Source organism: Rhipicephalus microplus, chromosome 8 (genome assembly GCF_043290135.1).
Source record: "Rhipicephalus microplus isolate Deutch F79 chromosome 8, USDA_Rmic, whole genome shotgun sequence".
Lineage (NCBI taxonomy): Eukaryota > Metazoa > Arthropoda > Arachnida > Ixodida > Ixodidae > Rhipicephalus > Rhipicephalus microplus.
In genome coordinates, this window is record NC_134707.1 from 94,954,125 (window position 1) to 94,977,608 (window position 23,484).

A 23,484-nucleotide genomic window follows, 5' to 3' on the forward strand; every position below is an offset into this window, starting at 1 on the left:
ATATGTGCAAAAGGAAACACACAGCAGGAAATATACTTCAAAATATACACCAGATTATTTATATACATCCAAAAATATCATTAGTAGGACACACAGGTTTGCATAGTATTCCATCCCCCCCCCCTTAAAAAAAAGAGAACTGTGTTAAGTTATATTGCCTGGAACTGGGGTTTCCACAACAGCGTCCACATACCCTGGCAGTGGCGATATACCGCAGTGTGTCATTTTGTGACCAGGGAATTTAATCTCCTGAACTCCAAACGCACATTGAATGCTGACCTTCAGACCTGCGTCTTCAATACACTTCAATAATTCTTTAGGCGTTCCTCAGCCAATTTACCGAAAACAATGACATCATCATATAAAATTGTACGCCCACACAACTTCGGAGGATTCAATACACCATCTTGTAATACGCAGCAGGTGCTCAGGCTAGCCCAAAACCAACGCGTTTGATCCGGTAGTGCCCTTCATGTCTAGTAAAAGCTGTCAAGTCCCTACTCTGAAGATACCGGGGAACGTAACGGTAGGTGAAGGCTAAGTTCAGTTTCGAAAAGGGCGGGACAACTACTAAAGCAAGAAGCAATTCATCCATGTGAGGCAGCGGAAAGCTCTTCGTCCCGATGACTCTGTTAGGTTCGCGTAAAATTACACGAAGCCTGATACTTCCATATTTCTTTTCAATGATTACAACAGGGGACGTCAATTTTGACGTATGAAAATGCCCAACGATGTCCAAGTTTTCCAATCGCTGCAGTTCGGGAAAAACACGTGGTCATTCATACCTTCAAAAGAAGCCGGCGAAGCGTTGATGCTACTGGCTGAGCACGCGCACATGTCTCAATTCTGTGAACCAAACTGTCGCAAGGGCAAGCTCATTTGTGAATATTGAGCGAAAATGTTGATGAAGTGCTGATGGTAGCTGGATAAGCGGCTCTGTCGGATATTTCAAAGCTACTCCATCAATCAGTACCATGCTCGTTTGAAAACACTGCAGCTGAGACCCTCTGATGCACAGCTTCAAGGTTTTCTGCCATATATCTTGGTCATATGCTTTGGCTGGCTCTGGCGCTGCTTCGCGTTACGTAGTTACAAGGAAAATACTGAAGAACGATGGGACGCCGCAGTACTACATTGGAGGAACAATACTGAACAGTCCAACGGGGTGGTGAAGCGTTTCAAAGGCTAGGTCTTTCGGTGCCAACGTGGGAGCGGCCCGCTTCGGGCTAGCACACTAGCGAGACCTATTGGATCTTAATAAGATTTTTTTATCCATCCATCTACCCAGACAAATGGGAAAAGTGCCCTGTTCCACGACGTAAAAAATACTGGTGCGCGGTGATTCTTGAAAGTGACGTTGGAATAGAAGCAACTTTGAACTGAAATTGATCTCTTAGGAAACCTGCGGGCTTCCAGTGCTTTGGAGTTCTTTCCAGAGTTATGAGAGGCACTCATTTGCACTCTTTGGGACCCCAGGGTCCACGTGTCTTCAATACTCTGTCTTGTCTGCAGGCGCCCGAAAAGACCAAAGGAGTAGAAGAGACCATAGCTGCGCCCAACGTATACATCTCCACGGTGGCGACTCTGGTCAAGCACATCAATGCCACTTGCAACCTGGTCGTCAAACGACACTCACTTCACCATCACATTCACTTCACCATCGCATACCAGGCCAGTCTATTAAAAAAATACGTGGCAACACTTACCGTGCTCTTCGCAAAATGCGCATTTACTTCGCAAGTACGTCACCAGTAAGTTACTGCTGTGCCCTCGCATCGTATTCAGGAGCGTCTTCATTTAGAAGGGTCTTCACTTTTGTTCAACAAGGCAGTTGCTCTCGCGAGCGAAATTGAGCGTGCAGCAGAGGAAATGAAAGAATTTTTCCATTTCTTCGCAGCCAGCATCTGCGTAGTCTTGCGCAACAGGCAGTTCTTCGTTGCAGTCACTGCATTTGCGGCAGCATGCTCGCACTTTCAGTCAACGCAGTCATTAACCGTGTTTGAACCGCTCCTTATCTCGAGTACACTGTTCGCTGAACTTGCATCTACGCGCAAGTTCTTCGCCTGCTTTATATATGATGATAAGTGGCATCGCACATCATGAAATGCTGTCCAGCTAAAGAAAAAAAATCCAGGCCAGCGCCGAAGGTTCAGAGAGTCACAGCGAGAGCTAGATGAGCCTTTCAGAGCTTTTTAAAAACACTCATTGGGTAACTGCTGCAAGCACACTTGCCGGGTACCAACTATGGCAATAATAATAATAACAATTCCTGGGTAGTATGACGACATTTTCTATGCTATCCTTCGTCATTCTTCTCAGAAGTGCGGTATCCGCTAAACACTTGCAAAAAATTTTGTGCGAATAGTTCATGCAGTGGCTGACGACGATGAGGAATCATGCCTGAAATGGGCATGCGCCACAGTAAATAGGTATTCAAAGACAAGATTTTGTAATGGGTTGGAGCATTGGACGACCCACTCGTTACGCTAATCGCATTGTGTGATTCCTGGTTGTTCTTTTGCTGTTCTAAAACATTATTCACTAACATTAACGCAATTCCATTCCCAACATCAAGCCTGGTTAAGGCAAGTTTGCGAGCAAGTCGCAAGCACTGGTGTGGCTCCGTGGTGGAACACTGAGCTAGCACGGAGCGGACCCAGGTTCGAGTCCCACTGTGATTGATTGATTGATATGTAGGGTTTAACGTCCCAAAACCCCTATATGATTATGAGAGACGCCGTAGTGAAGGGCTCCGGAAATTTCGACCACCTGGGGTTCTTTAACGTGCACCCAAATCTGAGCACACGGGCCTACAACATTTCTGCCTACATCGGAAATGCAGCCGCCGCAGCCGGGATTCGAACCCGCGACCTACGGGTCGGCAGCCGAGTACCTTAGCCACTAGACCACCACAGCGGGGCAAGAGTCCCACTGTGTCCTTGGCACATTCGATTTCGTGCGAAGTGGTTACGGACACCGGCGGCGGACAACTACGATGCCGCGCCTGACCCAAGTTTTGATCTCATAACAGCTTTCGCGGAATACGTTTGCAACCAGAAGCAGTTGCTAGCCGCTGTCTTTCGAGGTTTCAGTAGATATTGCCACATAGTTCCATGTGGGTGAACTACGTGTGAAAGAGGACGAAGAAGTTCAGCCTGAGCCACTTCTTGGCGTAGCTCAACGAGCAGTACAATGCAAGGTTGCCTGGAGCGTGACAATAACCCATCTTCGTCGCCATTGTAATGAGGGAGTGGCGTGATACGCACGCACGAGTATCAAATTCATATTTATTTCTTGATTCGACCATCCACAAAGATATATACAAGCACAAAGGCACGGTGTTACCAGCCTAAGCAATGAAACCGAAAGAGCAGGAACTATGTACAGCATGCAAGAACGAGAAAAAACAAAGAAAAAGAGAAATGAATCAAGAAAAAAGCACAACCAAGAGAAAAAAGTAAAAGAGACATTGATGAACTGATCGGTTGTAAGAGCATGATGCAAATAGTCATGGCCAGCTTTCTACCGATGCAGACTATGCTTCGCAATGCGATGCTACCAGCACGACTGTTTAACAAGAAAAAAAGAAAGAAAGAAAGAAAGAAGGAAAAGAAAGAGAGAAGAAACAGTGCTCCTCGTGCACTAACCTGCAACATGGCTGCAAAGCGTGAGCCACCTGCTTTATATTCTTCCGAACTAGAGCAATCAGCGTCCTTTTCCCGTCCGAGACATTTTTGACACCTAATCTCGTTTTCTAGAAGCCTCCGCGATGAGGCATTGAAAGTGTTCCGCACCTGTACATCGCTCATTCCCGGCTCCGTGATCGGCCTACCTTCGAAAAAGTGGTGACTTTACGAGATGACGCACCAACATGACGTCACTGCGACGTCAGTGTGACGTCACGAATTCTGGTGATTCGTGGCGCCAGACGGTGAAGTCATCAAATGAAGGCAAGTTTTTCCATCGCTCGTGTTGACGCCACCGGCGCATATGGTCATTTTGCGCGTGATGAAAAGGCATCTAAGGTTCTCGCTTTAAAAACACTCGGGCAGGTTTTCTTACACCGAGATTCGCAAAGCCCACTCTCAAGAAATGGGAAGAACTAGCTAATTGCTCGCTAGTTCGTTTGCATGCAGGACACATTCAGTCAATGTGAAGCTCAACATGTTTAATTGACGAAAAGGCGGCTCAGTCTTGACACGTTTCATGTGAGATGCCTTTCAGGGAGTAACAAAACTGCCTGATGACTTCGAATGAATGATCGCCGCATTGGTTGCCGATGCCCACATTGTGCACATTGTACAGGAGCCACGCCGTGCGTGCACGCAATTCTCCGAAGGTATGTGTCGCGTAGACGAGCTGCGAGTGACAGAATATGAGAGTTTGTGTTAGTCAGCTATTTTAACTAACAGATTATCTCGCAGGTTGATGGTTAAAAACAGACACACATATTACGCATGGTTTTGAGCTACCTGGTTTGCTTTTCCTATGACTCAATGAATGTGCACCAATTTAGTGAAATCAAGACAAACACTGACCGCTGTATATGCAGTAACAAACTCCGCTAAACGCTTGATCATAAAGATACTGCGCCAGTTGAACAAGACATCTAACTGGGCTATGCGGTTAACGTAAAAGGAATGCATGTGAGTGCGATCAAGGGAACAGTAAAATTATGATGAATCCATCTTTCAGATTTTTACGAACTCCTTCTCAACTCTTGCTTTTTTTAGTTGGCACCAGTGTATATCACTCTGCGCCGGTTTTAGCATTGAACCTTGCAGCGGCGACGTTTGTTTCAAAATAGTGCCGAAAAATACATCTACGCACTCGTTTTTTTTACTTCACAATGTGTGATGCATCTATGTTACATTTGTAAATCTGCAATAGGCATTGTACATGATCAATGTATTTTCGCAGTCAAGTTCACAACTATGCTAACGCCACACTCTATGCGTTGAAGGTATGCTTGATATGCTCCGAAAAAATCCTAAGCAGTTTTGGAAAACAGTTAATCTCAATTATACGTCAATTGCCATTTTTTTTTAACATTACACTACGAGACGAACAAAATGTTTCAATTCCTGAACACTTTACTGCGCAAGTATTGTATGAAACCTTCTGTTCTGTATTCACCATAGACCCGGACGAAGACCTTCCCTATGCCCTTTCTGTACGTAACCTGACACTGCCCAAAATTATATTTCATGTCAATAGGACTTCCAAAATCATCCACTCAATAAAGCTTACTTCATTAATGGGTATAGATCACATTAACACAAAAATATTGAAGAATACTAAACTTGTAATAAGTGTGATTTTATCACACATTTTCAGCAATCACTCTCATCTAGAGTGGTGTCCCAAGAGTGGAAGGTAGGCAAGGTCATTCCAATCCGGAAGAAAGGTAACTCTCACTCACACGAAATTTATCACCTCAATTCGCTCACAAATGTATGCTCTAAAATAATGAAACACGTAATATATTCCCGCATAGTCAATCTCGAAGAAAGGTTACTCGTACTCACGCAAAAGTTATCATCCCATTTCGCTCACAAGTGTGCTCTAAAATAATGGAACGCGTAATATATTCCCACAAAGTCACCTTCCTCGCAACTCTTCATTTTTTTCATTAAAACTAACATGGCTTTCAGAAAAGTGTTTATGTGACACTCAACTAGCTCTTTTACTAACAATGTTACCCCTAGCATTGATGCAAAGATACCCGTACACGCACTCTTTTTTAGGCTTTGAGAAAGCTTTTGACAAAGTTTCTCATAAACGCATATTCTTAAAAACTTTCTGTCTGAAACATGACCCATTAGTTTTTCAGTGTATTTGCGACTTTTAAACTAATTAGCAGCAGTTAGTTTACGCTAATTATCTTTCTTCGTCTTTACACCCCATTATTTCAGGCGTGCTTCAAGGAACGGTTCTAGGACCTTTGCTTTTTCTCATATATATTAGCGACTTGCCGAGTAATATTTCCTCTAACATCAGACTTTTTGCCGATCATTCTGTCATTTATCGCCCAGTCAACAACACATGGGATGTTCATGAACTTTAAACTGACCTTCATAAAATTGAAATCTGGTGCAAAACATGCTTGATGTTCTTTAACGCAAACAAAACGTTCTTAGCCTCTTTTCATCGCCGCCAGTACTACCCATCTCCCGCATATTTCATCAACAACACTCGAATTTTATGTGTACCTAAATACAAGTATCTAGGTGTCCATTTTCATTCTGATTTAACATGGTCTCTTCACATGACGCACATTACTAACGAAGCAAGCCGTGCTCTTGGCTGCCTGCGCCGAAACCTTCCTCTAGCTCCTACTTCTGTCAAACTACTCGCTTATCTGACACTAATCACACCAAGACAGCGCTTGAATACACATGCGCTGTTTGGCACCCTCATCAGAGTAACAATACTTAAACACTTGAAACAGTGCAAAGCCGGGTGGCAAGATTCATCTTTTCAGATTATTCATATCAGTCAAGCGTAACCGAACTTAAATCTCGCGCTAACCTCGTCACCCTTTCGACACGCCGCTGTGTTGCCCATTTGTGCCTGTTTTTGAAGTTCTATCATGAATCACTACGCACTCCCATCATCAAGTCAGCCCATTGTCATTCAGATCGCATAAATCACGGGAAAGCTGTTTACTCGCCAAGTGCTCACATCACTGCGCACCTTTAATCCTTTTTTTGTCAAGAGCGCACAAGATTCGGATAGCCTTCCTCCTCACGTTGTGTTTAAAAAAACTGGTAAACTATTTAGAGTACCTGGTAATGCACTATTGGAGAGCACTAGGCCGTCTCGTTGCTGGTCACAGTAAACTTGAGACCTGAGAAGTTCACTATTTTTTTACGCTACGTTGTACATTACTCTAGTATCATCAACTTCATAGCAGCGATGGAACATCTACTCTATTATTCCCAGCCCACCCCCTCATGTAAAACCTCATTATTGGGGCCTTTGAGGTATTGCAAATAAAAAATAAATAAATAGATAAAAAAGAGGTACACCGGCGCCTTCAACAACCTACTTTCTTTTTATTGTTAGTAGAACGGCACGGTAAACGTTACGAATACTGACTTAAAATTATATGCGATAGTGATTGTAACGTGGATTCATTTGGTAACTCTACTTCTGACTTTTCTCCAATCAATCATCTCAATGGCCAGGAGCCGGTCACTCCAGTTCACGCCGCTCTTTCTGTGACAGTCATTTTAATGCGGCTGTTGCCATCATAGAGTTTTCTAAAATTAACTACAGGAGGCTCTGGCACCGCGATCGTTCAGCGACGGTGGCAATGATGGGTAGCACCCGGATTTGCCTAGTCTTCGTAATTGCGGGCAGTGAATGGCGCTTGTGGCTTCGTTTATTCCTGGTTTCAATTTCGTTTCGAAGGAAAAAACGGGCCCTTTTGAACTTCATGACTCGATTTCAAATAGTAAGCCTAAATAACTAAGGTGGTGAAGGGCAACCATTGAACATTTGTTGATTTTGTGAGAAAACAGCTCCAAGCCACAAGAACACACAGGGAGCCAGGAGTAGAAAAATAGACGAATCAATGTACTACCCATCATTCCCAAGCTCACTGAAGCGCCATGCGTTGCAGTTTCTTTAGACACTAGCACCCAAGTTCCCTCTAGTGTATATTTGGGAAACTCAATAATATGCCATCATCTGCTATTAATATATCACGTAATTGTTGGAATTGTACGTATCAAGACAATCATAATAAGATTACGCTCCCTGTGCCCGAGGGGTCCTGAACTTTCGCCCACCTGTGGCTGTTCGACATGCACGCATATTCAAGTACACAGCCTTCAAGTGTATTCGCCTCCACCGAAAATCCGGCTGCCATATTCTCTCTAGCGAACCATTAAGGCCAGCTTGTGTGTACTGAACTTATGTTTACGAAACTGATAGCCTCGCCAAAGAAAAACACATTGTGGAACGCCGCCAGCGTGCGTCGACTGAACGCAAGGTAAACTTGGCTGCCAACAGCGTCTCTTGCGGTTGTGGTACCAAATACTCTTCTGGAATGAGCGTACGTTTCCGCTAATCATCAATAATAAACGAATCTTGATTTGAAGTTCTTACTAGTACGTCAAAATAGGCAATACTGGTTAGGCCCATAGTCACTGACTAATACAGTGTTTAAATAAATATGCATATAAACAATAGGGTAATTTTAACAAAGCGCATGTAAAAAGTACACTTTTTGTATCTACAAAACTAATGTTTCAATGCTAAATTTATATTGCAATAGCTTTTGGTACGATTGAAATAAAATCATCAATGAAGGCGCTTTTCGTGTTTTACCGGAATGTGTTGAACTATCCGTCTAAAAAGGGCAGCGTTCTTTGGTGCGAACGCTATGACATTTTTTAACTTGTTAAGCCACCGCGTATGTCACACGTTCCGTGTCTCGCAAAAAAGCTTTCATGACTTCCGCTTGTGGCGCACCACTGGAACCATCGAGCACGGCTAGAACCATTACGTGACTATTTGTAATATGCTTCTGGCGGGACATGTAACGTGGTTAGCGTGAGAACAAGGCGAGTGATTTTAAGTGATTGTGATCACGTTTTTAGTTGTTACTTCATCATGTGAGTGGTTGCCAAGCTTGGCAAGGATAGTAGAGTTCTGCCGGGTAGTTGATAGGCAAGGTCAAGTGACTTCACAGCAAGACTATTTCTTGTCAAGGCGACACGAGGGTTCACCTAGACGAAACAGCGCTGCTGTTAAAAACGGACATCTGTCTGATGAGGCAAGACTTCAGGTAAGAGCTTCATTTTCCTACCTTATTCTTGGAAATGTCATTGCCAGAAGAGAGAAAACATTTATTCCGTAAAGCTTGTGAGTGAAGGTGGGAGGGTCCCTTAATGAAAGAACCCTCTGGCCTGAACTACCCGCCCGGCTGAATCGACAAGTTGACGATGGTCGACCTGATCCAACTGAAAGATCGCAGCCTCCTTCTCTTCACTGAGGAGGTTTGAGTCTCCATCTGTTGGTGCAGCTTGTAGCTTTAAGGCGCTTACTGTGCACTGCAGAAGGAGGGGCGCCAAAATGTCTCCCACATTTCTGTGTAGGCAGATGTAGCTGTTATCAAAGTTCGTTTTGAGCTTCTTTGCACTCACTCCCCTATTGATATTCATTCCTTTTCCGTGCGTTGCCTGCTCATCTAGTATGGCGGCAGACGCGACAATAGAAAGAAGCCGCGTGTCTCGAGGGAGCATGGGCCTCAAGTCACAATCCGAACACTCTGGCTCTTGGTCTTCTTGGGCGCGGGAGTTGCAACCACTTCAGTCTCTGCCAGATAGCCTACAATTTTTCCGATGCTGACTCGAACTCCTAAAAGGACAACCTGCGAATTGTCGCTGGTATTTCATATCAGTCTTCCTCTGCCTTCCTTTCGTACACATACTTCTAGTTGCGCAACGCGGAAAGCGGGAGAAGACGATTTAGCGCAGCTCAGGTCTGAGACCTCTGACAGCGCAAAGAAAGAAGAGAGCTTCAGGTTGCGCATGCGCATGCTCCGAAGTAGACAATGCCCTGGCTCTTCACCATGCTCTTCTTGTTAGCTGCAATCGCTTCAGTCTATCACTTCAGCCATGCCGCCATATTGAAGTGGCCACAGCACGACGTCGTCATACGCCATCATGTCCAACTTCCTTCACTCACATTAGTACGGGTAAGTATTCCCTAGACAAAAAAAACTGAACCAACGATGTTAGTGGTAGCACTAGTGCAAAGCTTTGTTATATACATAAACCAGACAGGCTATAACTCCAGTGGCCTTCAGGAAATATAAAAGGTGAAGAGCGTAGTCTCTCATTGAGGGTGGTGCCCCTATTTCAGGGCCACACTGTTAAGAGTAATGCGTTTACATCTTTGAAAGAGTCGATGTTGATCTACCAGGGCTGGCTTAGACCACTGCGCCTCGAATTCGTTCTATGTGCCATTGGTGTCGTGCTCTTCGCGTGCTTTGCACTCTCCCACGTGACGTGAAAGAGTTTTGGATTGCCTCTACACCACGAGCATACGTCTTTACACGCTGTGGGATAGATCAGGTAAAGAGTGTACTGATTTATATGAGCGTCTGTCTGTAATCTTAGCACGGTCAACACCGCAACGGTGAGCTTGCCATGTGGAAGCAGACATAGCTGCGTATTTGCCCTGTACTACCTAAAGATTGTTGCGTAACAAGCGTCCAGGGGCGTGGGATATTATAGTGCAGAGTGTGGAGTGACTAAACGATATTTAAAGCCTCGAGCCCTTCACTCGCACGCAGGTTCTCTCTAAATAAATCGACCCTCGACAAGAGAAGCAGAAGAGGTTGCCATAGCACTCGCAATCGAAAAGGAATGGACGCGAAACGCTCCATTACCAATGATTAAAGATTCGCAAAAATCCTACAGAAACTCTTTAAAGGGCAACAATGCAGCAAAGCCTCTCCGGATAATGTTTGGGACAGAATGGGACCCCACAGTAAACTAAGTACAGAATATGACGTAGGCACCCGAGCAATGGTGTTGATAATTCAGAAAATAAAGGGTACATCGTTAACACACCGCTGGTATTAAACTGCTTGCAATACGTATTTCATCACGTGCACACCTATATAAGGTATCGCTTTGTCTAATAAGTTGAATGCATCAAAACAACGAGGCTAATATCTCTGTATAGTTGGACAAGAATGGGATAGATAACAAGCGCCATCGGAGATAAGTGGCAGATTACTGTAGAAAATCTGTAAAGCTGTATGGCACGAATGCAATTTGAAGAACTCGTTTCTCCATTGATAGAAGTTTACTTAAACGAAAGTCAATGAAGCGAGGGAAGATATGAAAGATGATAGTTCCACAGAGTGTTCCACACACACCATTAAAAACGCGCACGACTTTCAATACACTTTCAGGTTTGTATGCACAAGTATACACTACAAACTTGTACGAGCGGATGGTCACCACCTTAGATCAAATTATCGAGCAACGATTGCGTTACTTTACGGTCGCAGGTTCAGTTACAATAAACGACAACTGGTCCTTACCGCGACCTCCGTTCCTCCCCATATTTCTCTTAGTTACTATAACACATCTATGTCACACTTGTAAAACTTTCAAGTCTCCTATATACTCCTCAGCTTAGTTATCAATTTGCCTTGATTATGGTTGTATTAAAAACAACAAAACTGAAAAATAAGCCCTAAAATTCTTTGTTTTTGCTCAATTAAAGCGAGGCTCATCACATATGAGTTGATACGCACAACATCGTGCCGCACGATTCAACGAAACCTCATTTCGTAATTTTTTTTGAAGTAGATTGCTTAGTTAAGTTCACACATTGAATGCTTACAGAAACATTGGACAAAGTACTTACCTTTATAGCCAATGTATCGTTCAGTTCTCCCATTGTAAGAACTATCGACGAATTCGATATAATCCCGTACGTAAACAGCGGATGGCCGATGTATTGCGCAATGCTCCCGGTGACATTCGTTGGCTCACATAGCTAGAAGAGATACAAAATCAAATGCATCTTCACTACTAAGACACCTACGCAGTAAACGTTTTTACATTCATAAGGGTTTAAAACAGCTGTTTCTCTGATTTACACCCTTCTCTAATTGTTTTAACACCTTTTTTTCTGCTTGTACACCCTAAAAGAAAGATGTAAGTGAAAAAAGGGTGTTAGGCTATACGAGAGGGTGTTAGTGGGAGAACTCAAGGGTGTACAAGTATATTTGGAATAATAATTGTTCAGGTTAACGTCCGAAATTTGTCACATGATTATGAAAGACGCCGTACTGAAGGGCTCTGGAAATTTAGACCACCTGGGGTTTTTCAAGATGCACCTAAGTTTAACTACACAGGTCTCGAATAATTTCACCTCCACCAAAAATGCGGCAGCCCTGAACGGCTGGTATTTGATCCGGTGATTTGTGGGTCAACAGTTGAGCACTAAAAGTACCAGACCACTAGACCGGCTGGTACACGTGCAAGAATCGAGCTGCATCCATGCTTGCATATTAAAATCTCACACGTGCCTCTTGTACTTCCTTTTCTAAGAATACAATGCCATAGGGGTCAGAAACCTTCAAGAAAGTGTCAGAAAACTTTAATGATGAAACAATTTTGAGGTACCATCAGTTGAAGTTTATTCTCAAACGATTAATGCACGCTATAAACCCCGTATTCAGAAACGCTTCTTGCATTGAACTTGACTTGCCGCCCCCTCAAATGGAGCCCAAACGTGCTTCAAACACGCTGCACTGAAGACCGTGGCAAGTCAAATACACGCAATGCAACGTTTGTGAATAAATGGTCAAGTGGTCCTCAGAATAATAAGCAGTAGTGCTGCTGAAATTATTTCCCACCGATTTCCTTACAACACCTCGGCCAGAGCTAATCACCGAAGCCACGTTTGTAACCATCATGGTCGGCCTGTACATTTAAAAGTTCCAGTAGCTCTGTCACCACAAGCTCTCTTCATTTCCTCATTCATTGCGTATTTACTTCCCCACACTTGCGCCCTGCTGATAATTGATTGGCTGGGTAGTATACGAAGCTATGTAAGTCAAGACAAGCTATACTAACCCCCGTATTCACAAATGCTCCTTGACTCAAATTTCATCTGCGCTTGACTGTATTGAGTACTGGGCCACTACTAGACTGAAAATGACACTGCACTTCTGAGGTTCTCTGCTGATTGACGATAATATTTAGTGATTTCCTCTGCCGAGAAACGGCGCTTTCATGTACTTTCTCAAGTCAAGATGAAGAGTTGAGTGAAGGGTTGGTCTGGTATATGGGGGTAAGATAAATACGTCACGTTATGTTAATACTAAGGTAATTAGGCCGTACCTCCCTGAGTCCAATCGGAGAAAGCCACGTAAAGCTAATAACAAGGTACTTAGGGCCATATAAAGCATAGGTGTTTAACAGTGTAGAAATTAGAGCCAAAATATTTTGAACCTCGCTCGCAAATATCAAGCTAACTTTAGCTGAATTGCAATAAAACATTGGTTAGTAAACCTGAAAAAATAATTCTGTGTGAATCAGAACAGTCCCATTTAAGATAAATCTACGCGATGTTTTGTTGAGGCTGCGGTAATTACACCGTCATAGTAGACGACGTGATTAAGTAATTACGCCACCACTGCAGCGGCCGTGTCGCTGCGACGCGGACCGTGTGACGTTCATTTGCAGAAGAAATAGTGCAGCACTCAGGCTGGAGTTGTTGCGCTGTTGATGTGTTTGATAAGCGGAGGTACTGAAGAGTTTGCGCGTGGTGTTCTTCACTCAAACAACTGCAAATGCCGCTCATGCAAACGGGACACCATGTGCGCATTCGTAGCAACTTTATGCAAACCTTCTTTCTCGCTCTCCACTTTCTTGTCAGCACAACGTGAGATAAACCCAGAGGAAACTAGGGCGATCTCGGATAGCACCCTCGTTTTGATAGACTGGATGCATTTAGATAGTATGTGAAAAATAATTTATTGGTTACCAGTTCGCAATATAATCACATGCTCCGTGACATCAGCAAGAAGGAGAATTTAAAACTGACCGTCACGGATACTAGCGGCGACGGGTAACACTCCCAGGTTCAAATGGGCCAATTTGGCCCATAGAGTGGACGAGGAGATGGCGCTGCAGTTGCTCAGTTGGTGAAGTACCGAAGGCGTTATATCAAGGTCACTGGTTCTGTACCTGGCAGTGGCGAGTTATTTTCTCGCCCCATTACTTTGTTCACATATGCATTATATTTACTGCAAATATGATTCCCAATACTTTCACTTCTTTTCTTCTCTCCAAGTTATGAATATGCTTCGTCGAACAAAGAAAATACAACACCTCAAATTCTCTTTCTCTCAGTTGAGTTCAGATGTAAACGTACTGAAATTGGAACACAATTGAATTGGAAAGACCCTTACCGCTTCTCGTTGTCTTTTCATGGACACGCAGGGCTGGTAAAGGCTTCTGGGGAGGGAAATTACGTGAACCTTCATGACATACTGAAGCGCGGACATTTCGAAGGAGAGTCCGGTAATTGTCGATGGTATCTTGTATGTGTTTCCCTGTGACACCGCGTACCAAGCATAGCCCTGAAAAGAGCTGCGAAATTGTACTCAAAAAACGATTGCGAATAAACGCGGCGGGAACACCACCGTATCAAAAATTTTATACTCGTACATTTGTACTGGACATTTCCAGCTAAACATGCTTCGCCTTAAGTTTCTTTTCCTTCTTCTTAATGGCAGCATGAAGATCAATGCAAACAACTATTACTACACTCGGATACAACTAGTTCCCGAACTAAACATACCAAGCACTTAGCTGAATACAGGTTTCACAACGACATTTCCAGGCATCCTTTTTTTGCGCAAGCAATTCGAGATTGGAAAGGCCTAACAAACGATGCTTTCAAGTGTACATCACTCGAAGCTTTTATCTCCAAGATATCAGGCGATGCTTTACAGTTATTATCTCCAAGCAAGATTTCTGCGTTACACAATAATATGTTTCACTTCTCAGTATATTTTTACTGCTGGGAAATCGCGCTACTCATGAATTCCGCAATTGCGCTACCATACACCAAAACAAACGCACTGAATTGTGAGCGTAAAACAAAGTCTTTCGGTTGATCTTCAACTCCTATTCCAGAACTTTGTTTATTAGTGAGCTTAAAGACAGAGCCGGTTTATTGACAGTGAAACTAAAAATGTAACATAATCGACTGATATTTTTTTTTTTACATACTCAATGGACACTACAAGGTTCGCCTAAAGGAACACATCGCACTACAGCCATTCGCCACATTCAGAAAAAAACACTCGAAACATATAACACCACTTAGCTATACAACACATTTATTAAAGTATTCGTTTTTGGTTCGGAGCATCGATGACTGGAATCAATTACCTGAATACATAGTGGAACATTGCAATTTACAAAAGGTTCGAACAGGCTTTGTAACCGAATTGCTTGTGCCTTGTTGGCTGAATATGTTCAATGTACTATATCAATATGTTCAATATGTACTATATCACTTTAAATCTTTTTTCTCTTTTTGGTGACGTGTACGAGATGTATTCGAACAAGCTTCGTTTATCCGTGACCTATGCGGAACGTATTCTGATATAGTTTGGCGTTTTTGCTTTCTTATTTCCATATAGTGTGCAACTTGAGCGTACAGTGTGAAACTTGTTTCTATATATGTTCTTTGTACATGCCAGATATGTCACCCCAACTCCTGTCTTCGCACTAGGGCTGACAGTATGAATAAATAAATATAAATAAAAATTATGTTGTACTTGTCGCGCCTTACACTGAGTGTGTTGGATGTCATATTGTCATTTTTGTAGCGATTGTATAATTTGTTGCCTAGTGCTGATGTACTGTCTAGTCGAACCTAACTTATATTAGTGCCTAGTTAAACTGTGTTCTTTTGATTATGTATCTCCATTGTAATATGCTGTTTATTACTGCCATCATTTAGTAGCCCTTGTATAGTTAATGTAGAGAACATATGCATTGTCTGATTCAACCTTACTTACGTAGAGGCCTACTTGAAGATACCCCCTTTCCTGTAACAGCCTCAGATTGAGGCTAGCAGTATCTTCAAATAAAATAAATAAATAAATAAACATCTTGCCATTTTAGCAACTTTTCATATCTTAGGCGTATTTGTCCAGTGCGTACTTGCGTCACCATTTTCCTTCGCGAACTATTGGGCAAAACTTGAGAAAAACAGGATTTGAGCTGGAATGATATACGTGAAATCGGGCTGTAAGTTGAGAATTATAGCGCTTAGACACGCGTGTGCTTCAGACCTCTTCGAAAACGCACCTTACATAGACACTATGTCAGGTAAGGAACCATATAAGAGGCCTAATTTTGTCGAGCGAAAGAGTACAATTATGTTTGTATTCGTGTGAATGATTTAGTACTTCAAAATATTTCGAGGCATATCACAACTGGAATTGCACAACAAATGGCGAGTTGAAACTTCCTACGACTTACAAAGAGCTGGGCCGAAATTCTTAATCGTAATCCGCCGTAGTACTATAGACGAGAATTACCATGTGTATTTCGTGGATAACAAGGTTAAAGGTGTTAGATGTCTCCAGAAGAAGACCCCGTGGGCGAAGGGGAAGTCACCGAAAAAAACATGCGATGTACTTCAGCTTCTTGACCTGCTCCAGTATCTGCGAGGGTTTTTTTCAATCTCTGCTCGCAAACAGTGCAATGCTTATGTTGCGACTTGGCACGGTCATAGAGGAAGAGAACTGCCGTCGGCCCTGTTTTTTCCTATGGCCTCGTAGGCCCTATCTTGAAAGCAGTCTGCGAAGTGACAAGCTTCCATACACGTCCTTGCAGCGTTACTATTGCACCCGTGTTACAATAAAGGTTGCGTTGAATCTTTTGTTAGTTTCCACACACGCACTTACACTGTTACTTGGCCGTGAATATGATGAACTTATGCAAACTAATTTACGGTGCGACGCTACTACGCCTGTTACGCAAAGTTCAAGCCATCTTATGCTTCAAGGATTAATGTCATCAGTGCATGAGAGCCGCTTATTGTCAGCATTTACAGTTATACAAGCGACGTGTTGTGGTTGCCGAATGACCCTCACTTCGAGACGGTCTGTTCCCGTCGCTACAGTATTGCATACTTTGAAGCTCATTTTCACTGCACTTAACTACAACCTAAGGTCCTCAATCAGAGACGCAGGGAGTAATGATTATTTTGCATGAAATATGGGGCCAGCGCAATGGTGAATAACGGCAACAGCACCAGCATCTCATAAACATTAAGATATTATGGCGTATTCGGCAAACTAGACCTATTCTTCTATCACAGAGGTCATACATTGAGATCAACTTCTCTGATTGCTGGGTCTCTCAACCTGACACCTTACCGGATTTCTTAATGTACTGCAACACACAGCACAGACGGTGGTTTCACTCAACAGAAAAATTAGGTGCGCGGAGAAGGCACACTCTTGCTTGTCGCAAGACAACTCACCAAGTCGAAATAGCGTTGGTTAGCGGTGCTGACTGGGTTGGGTGGTGCGGCGATGCAGGCCCCCTGGGGGCTGATCCATCCCGCCGAAGATATTAACACGACGATGTTTGCACTCAAATCGCTGTGGCGAGAGAACAACGACCGCAAGTTGTAGCATCTTTTGTGGAAGTATCCTGTTCGCTTCAAATGAGTTTCGATTTTTATACCCTATGGGATGCATTTTCGTACCTGATGTCATTCCTCGTAAACAAAATATCATTTATCTAGTTCCTTGTTCGGAGTATTTGTCTGAAATTGACGCAGGAGATTGCCTAAAGATCGACAAGCTGTCGCAATGTGTATGCTGCCAACAAGTCTTCCTTTCAGAGGCAGGGCGGCTGTGAGTACCATTTAAGCATGTTGTGCACTATCGTACTTTCTGACTGCGAATATGTGAGTAGAGGCCATGCACTCGCGCTTTTTTTTCCTTGAAGAAAGTTGTTTTTCTTAGTGCACTATCGCCCCGGGAAATCGAATGCCGTGGACGTGAATGCGGTTTTATTTGTGTTGGACCTGTTTCTGCACGACGTAGTAAAGAGCCTAATCACTACCGTAAATAGTCTGGTATGGGTTTACAAACACACGCCAACCGTAAATATATGCTAGAGGCAGGTCTGTACTATGTAACAACTGAACTTATAAAATTTTCTTTAGAAGGACCCGCTTGTGAAAGGTTGTGACTAGTTGAAGAGTCACCTTGAGAGTTCATTATTTTCAGAATAACAATCATCCCAAACAAAATTTTTGAAACGGGAGGAGAAGGGGGGCGTTGCTACGGCTACTCACCTGACTGAAGTCATGGATAGATTTCTCTACAGTAGTACGGTTATTTCGAAGCATGGGAGAAAGTCGAAACGTCTGCATTTGTGTTCAAGAGAAAGTAAGACGTATCTATGGCTACCATGTTGTGATTCCATCCTTAATCGACAAGGTGCGATGAGGTAGATTTACTGAATTTTTTTGTCACAATGATATGCAAAATTTAAGGCTGTTCACGCAAGAGCGCGTGCAAATTCATGCTTTACCCCAAGAAAATAACAACAATTCGCTTAAAATCCACCCCCTGAAGCACGATAACTGAAGTTTTGTCTCAGGTGGGTGCTCTGCACTGCAGAGAAAAAAAACTGGCTGACTGCCGCCATCATCTGCTGTAAATTAGATTTGCCGGCGCAAGGTTCAAAACTTTAGGCTGTATATTTTACAATAGTTTGGTATGATTTTCTCTCAGCAAACTTATCATGCAATTGTTCTGCAAGGGTATAATTATTTAACAATAAAACTATCTGACTTATTGTTCAAGCGAAATTCTTTACATGAGCTGCCATCAAGTTGATGCAGCCGGCATTTTGTGAGGTCTGGTAAATCTTGCGGCTGTGAATGCGGACCGTTATCATCTGTTTACGGCAGTGGGCTTTAAAGGCCGGTAATACTTGAATAGTGCAGTGGATAATGGCGTGATATCAGTGCAATGTGGAAGTAATTTAGTTGCGATAAAGGATCGCTAGTTATATTTTATTTTTTGAAAGAGGCAGTTCAACGTCCATCCGTGAGATTATTTTAACCAAAGCATTGATCATTCATCTAAAGATCAAAAATTTTTTAAATTTTATTATACTTTTTTCCGGCTTCCCAAATAATTGTTTGTGTAGTCGCTTCAATTAGAGCCACTGAATAACATTCATGAAGCAGTGGTCAGGGTTTTCTACAGGTGTTCTCAGCAGAAGATACCTGCCAAACCATTGAAGTAAGCTCAACACCTAGAAATGTAGAACAGTAAGTAAGATTATTCCCCAAGCCACGCTGCTGGGTGCATAGCTCAAACGGGACTTTCTGTAGACTGATTCGCATGATAGAGCATCTGGAACAAAGCTACGGGTTAACCATTTATTCGCTCCGGTTAACTTGCATGTCTTTTTTTATCAGTAAGATATGCGTTCAAATCTAACTACTGGAATGAGAAAAGAGCACTAGAGGCAAGTTGCAAAAAAGAATGGTTGCAACGCCATATGTGCGTAATTATAGAAAGCAGCCAACGGCCGCCATTGTGTATGAGTAGTGTCGCACGTTTTGTGGACATGCACGTCACTTGGGTCACGCAAAATGCTTAAATCAATACATGCTCATACTCCCTTCCACTACCTCGACCACCATGGTATTGCATGTTATTATTGATGTTTTCATGCTCAATATTGGCTCACCTATGGGTTGCTTAAACATGTCGGGGCTTTTAACTGTGCTGCTGGCATTTATGCAACTCGTCCATTTAATTGAGAGTTATGCTCAGCATCTCCTTGTCTGCCTGCCACCTTGTACAACACTCTCATTTTAGCTGCCATGCACTCACTACAGTATCTTACTGAATGGCGGTTCCTCCTAATTGCAATGAATGCTTTTTTCCAATAAGAATATCTTATTAGCAGTCGTTGTGCTAACAATGGATATGTGTGTATGTGTTTCGTTTGTAGGAACTCAAGAATACATGTGCTTATAAACAATAAAAAGTGTCGTTACTGAACTGTGCCGCCTGCTTCTTAAAACAAGCAGGGTTAATTCAGCAACTTTTCTGTGTTTGCTGGAGGAGTAGCTGACTGTACTTTGCGCAGGTCAACATCTTAATGATATATCATTGTAATGACAATACCATTGTCATGGTATTGACAATGGTATTGTCGTTACAATGGTACAATACAATTCCAGTCTGCTGATAATGCCATTGCCATTGTATTGTCAGCAGACTGCAGGTTCAAGGATAAACTGTTTTATTAGGCTGTCCTTGTGACCAGTGAATAGAAGGTGAGAATACAGCGACACACACTGGCAATAATAGTGGTGGAGAGAGCGTCGGAACTCGAATATTTGAGTGCTATGTTTTTCATTTCATACAGCATAACGACCCGAAGAGATATTTGACGTGAAAGGTCGTATTAAAAGTTAAGGCCAGGATTTGGACTTTACATGTTGAGTTCCATTTATTTCGCCAAAGGATTTCGAATATTTTGCTGGTATCATGCAACATTTAAATTATGGGGGTCAGCTGAGCCTATTTACAACTCTTCTTTAATGGCATTTGGTTGTATGAACTCTGACAACGCCGGTACCAATCTGTCTATATTTCAAGTACATTGACCAAAACGACAGCGACCCTGGCTCTGGAATTAGGCGTATAATATTGACACTCTGGTGTACTTGTTCATCGATTGGGTGAATTTATGCCTTATTCTATTGCCTTATTCTGCCTTATTCTATTATTCTAGTCAAGTGCTTGACTAGAAGTTCTTGTGGTACGTCCTACCAGACATGCTACGAGGATTCGTTTTAATGCCAATTCCGACTTGTAGGTTATCCATATTATTAACATTTCTTGCAGCGTCAATTCATTCATTCAAACAAGGCTTTTCGCAAAACACTGTTGTGTATACGATGGTATTGTCATGGTATTGTCAGCAGACTGCAGGTTCAAGGATAAACTGTTTTATTAGGCTGGCCTTGTGACCAGTGAATGGAAGGTGAGATTACAGCGACACACACTGGCAATATTAGTGGCGGAGAGAGCGTCGGCAGTCGAATACTAAAGTGCTATCCCCAGCGGCCACGTGAGTTCCAGAATAATCTGCAATGTCCACGTTGAGCGGGTAATTCACACAAAATATTCTACCACAGCCCCGAAGCTTCTCGAACACAGCAGGCATGACTTCTGCAGAAAACAACTTACTGTGTAACGGGGCGATAAGAATACTTGAGGGAAGATTGTGGCATGGCCTTCATAACAAAAAAGACGTAGTCTGAATCAGTCTTCAAAAAATGAAAGCACAATCAACAAGAGGCACTTGCAAGCAAATACAATAATAAATAAAAAGATACAGTCCTCATGTTCGCTAATGCGCATTGTGCGAATTGAGCTGCACTACATGGACAACTTCAAACCGTTCACGGCCCGTGAAGAGTTAGTCAAGCCATTGGGGACAACCTCCTAGTAGAGTGGGCTGAGACGTTGAATTACTCTGTTTGGTCCGAGGTATCATAGCAGAAGTTTTTCACTGAGTCTACGTCGGCGTAACAGTGTCCATACCAAAACACTGTCACTGGGTTGGTATACCACGAAGCTTTGCAGAAGATTGTAGTCGGGGCTATCGATTATCCGCTGATTCATGATGCGCAGGCAGGCGAGTTGATGAGTTTCTTCAGCGCGTTGAAGGTAGACAGTAACATCAACGTATTCTTCACTATCTGCGTTAAGTATCATGCCGTCCAGCGTCATGGCCGGGTTCTTTCTGTAGACGAACTTGTATGGCGATATCTGCGTCGTCTCCTGTGTGACCACATTGTATGCGGAGGTCACGTACAGAAGGATGGTGTCGCATGTCTTGCGTTCGACGTCGACGTACATGGCCGGCAGGTCGGCGATGGTCTTATTCAGATGCTTGGTCAGGTCATTGGTGTGCGGGTGGTAAGTTGTTGTACGAGGGTCGCTTGGCTGGCTGTCTCAGGGTTGCCCGAGTCAGGTCAGCAGCAAATTCCGTACTTCACTCGGGGATTAGAGCCTTTTGGACGCCATGTCGAAGGACGATGTTTTGAACGAAAAGCTTGCTAACCTCCGTGGCACTGCCTTTCAGGTGGGCTCCTGTTTTGGCGTAGCTGGTGAGGTAGTCATTGGCTACGACGACCTACATCTTCGCGCAAGTCAACATAGAAAATGGCCCCAGGAGGGCCATCCCGATCTGCTCGAATGATCGCCTGAGAAGGCAGGTTGGCTGGAAGAAGCTTTCTGTTCTTGTGGGCAGTGTCTTCACTCTCTGATAGTCTCGACATGTCCTCACGTAACGATTGACGTCGGTGGTAAGCCATGATCAGGAGTACCTGTCTTGTATCCTCGCCAGCGTTCGTGATACCACAAGGTGTCCCGCCATCGGATTGTCGTTCAGAGGCTGGAGAAGTTCTCGTCGTAGAGCTGAAGACACTACAAGAAGGTACTTGGCTCGAAGCGATGATGGTATGTGGGGTTTTACGTCCCAAAACCACCATATGATTATGACAGACGCCGTAGTGGGGGGCTCCGGAAATTTCGACCACTTGAGAGTGTTTAACGTGCTAGCTTGAAGTGGCGAGAAAATATTTTGGTGAAGGCCGTTTCGCAGAAAAGACAATATAAGTACCCTCTTGTAGTTCCTGACCGGAAGGTATTAGATCCCGCCGCTAAAATGGAGATCAGCTCGCTGTCATTCAGTGAAGTCGTTGGCCGTTATTGTTACCAAGAAGCAGTCATCATTTGGGTTGTGGGGCAGTGGTTGGTCAAAGGGGGCACGAGACAAGTAGTTGCCATTCGAGTGTTTTAAGCTGGATTGGTCAACAATGGTTATGTCATATTGCTACTGTGTGCCACAAATTAACATTATAGGAAAGAGGACAATGTTGAGGGCGAGCTCGTCAAGACTGGGCTTCATATTGTATGCGTGCCGGTTTACCTAAAGTAAAGGTATTTTTCAGATGCCTTCTCCTGTAACAATTTGGTGGAGAGTGCGTGTCTTCCCACAGTCAACAACCATGACGATTCTACGCAGCGGACGTTCTTTGGCTGCCTGTGCAATGCCTGATCAAAACGAGAACGAGGATTCGTCTGAGACTATCCCAACCGTGCTTCGACCAACTACGCAGCAACCAACAGCACCGCATCCAGCCGCTACTAACCGCACCGTCGTCCTGACCTAACCGCGTGACCCAGGCACTTTTTCGGGCAGTGACAGTACTGATGTAGAGGAATGGCTTCAGCTGTACGAACGGATGAGCACTCTGTACAACTGGGATGTGACGCTCATGTTGGCCAATATTATTTTCTACCTTGATGGCACAGCTCAAGTTTGGTTGTCCAACAACGAGGAAGATATCACGAGTTGGTACATCTGTAAACAATACTCATCCATCTCTTCGGCAAGCCCATTGGGCGTCGTCGTGCAGCGCAGAAAGAACTAGGGTGCGGACTCCAGTCCTGCACTTTGTCATACGTTACATACATACAACATGTGCTCACCCTCTGCCGGAAGGTTGACGCGACAAGATGCCGGAATCTGAAAAGGTCGCGCACATCCTCAAAGGAATCGCCGATGACGCCTTCAATCTCCTTGTGTTTCGAAACTCGTCGACTGTAGACGACGTTATTAATGAATTCCGACGCTTCGAAGACGCGAAAAGTCGCCGTATCACTCCACACTTCTCGCGTCTTCCCAACACGGCTGCAACATATACGTGCGAGGACGCCCGTTTGCCACCAGCACCTGCTGCTTTCAACAATATCGTGCGCATTGTGCGCCATGAATTGGAGGCACCGTCTCCCCTGTCCGACCAAGTCCGGGCCCCCGACGACTTTCGCGCCACGATTTCTTTGATCAGGAGTGTCGT

The 23,484-nt window shown here is 43.7% G+C and overlaps 1 protein-coding gene across 5 annotated transcripts in view; it reads right to left on the reverse strand.

The window, feature by feature from the left end:
- Positions 1-4,153: 4,153 nt before the first annotated feature.
- Positions 4,154-23,484, reverse strand: part of LOC142769268 (uncharacterized) — a 68,448-nt gene continuing 49,117 nt past the window's right edge. For 4 of the 5 annotated variants that reach the window (XM_075872361.1, XM_075872360.1, XM_075872359.1 and 1 more), the window contains 4 exons: positions 17,053-17,173; positions 13,955-14,125; positions 11,398-11,529; positions 4,154-4,359 (listed from right to left, as the gene is read on the reverse strand). In XM_075872361.1, coding sequence (XP_075728476.1) covers positions 4,189-4,359; positions 11,398-11,529; positions 13,955-14,125; positions 17,053-17,173 — 595 coding nt within the window. In that variant the 3' untranslated portion in view covers positions 4,154-4,188. The remainder of the gene's footprint in view (positions 4,360-11,397; positions 11,530-13,954; positions 14,126-17,052; positions 17,174-23,484) is intronic. The other variant, XM_075872362.1, reaches the window with a different exon arrangement.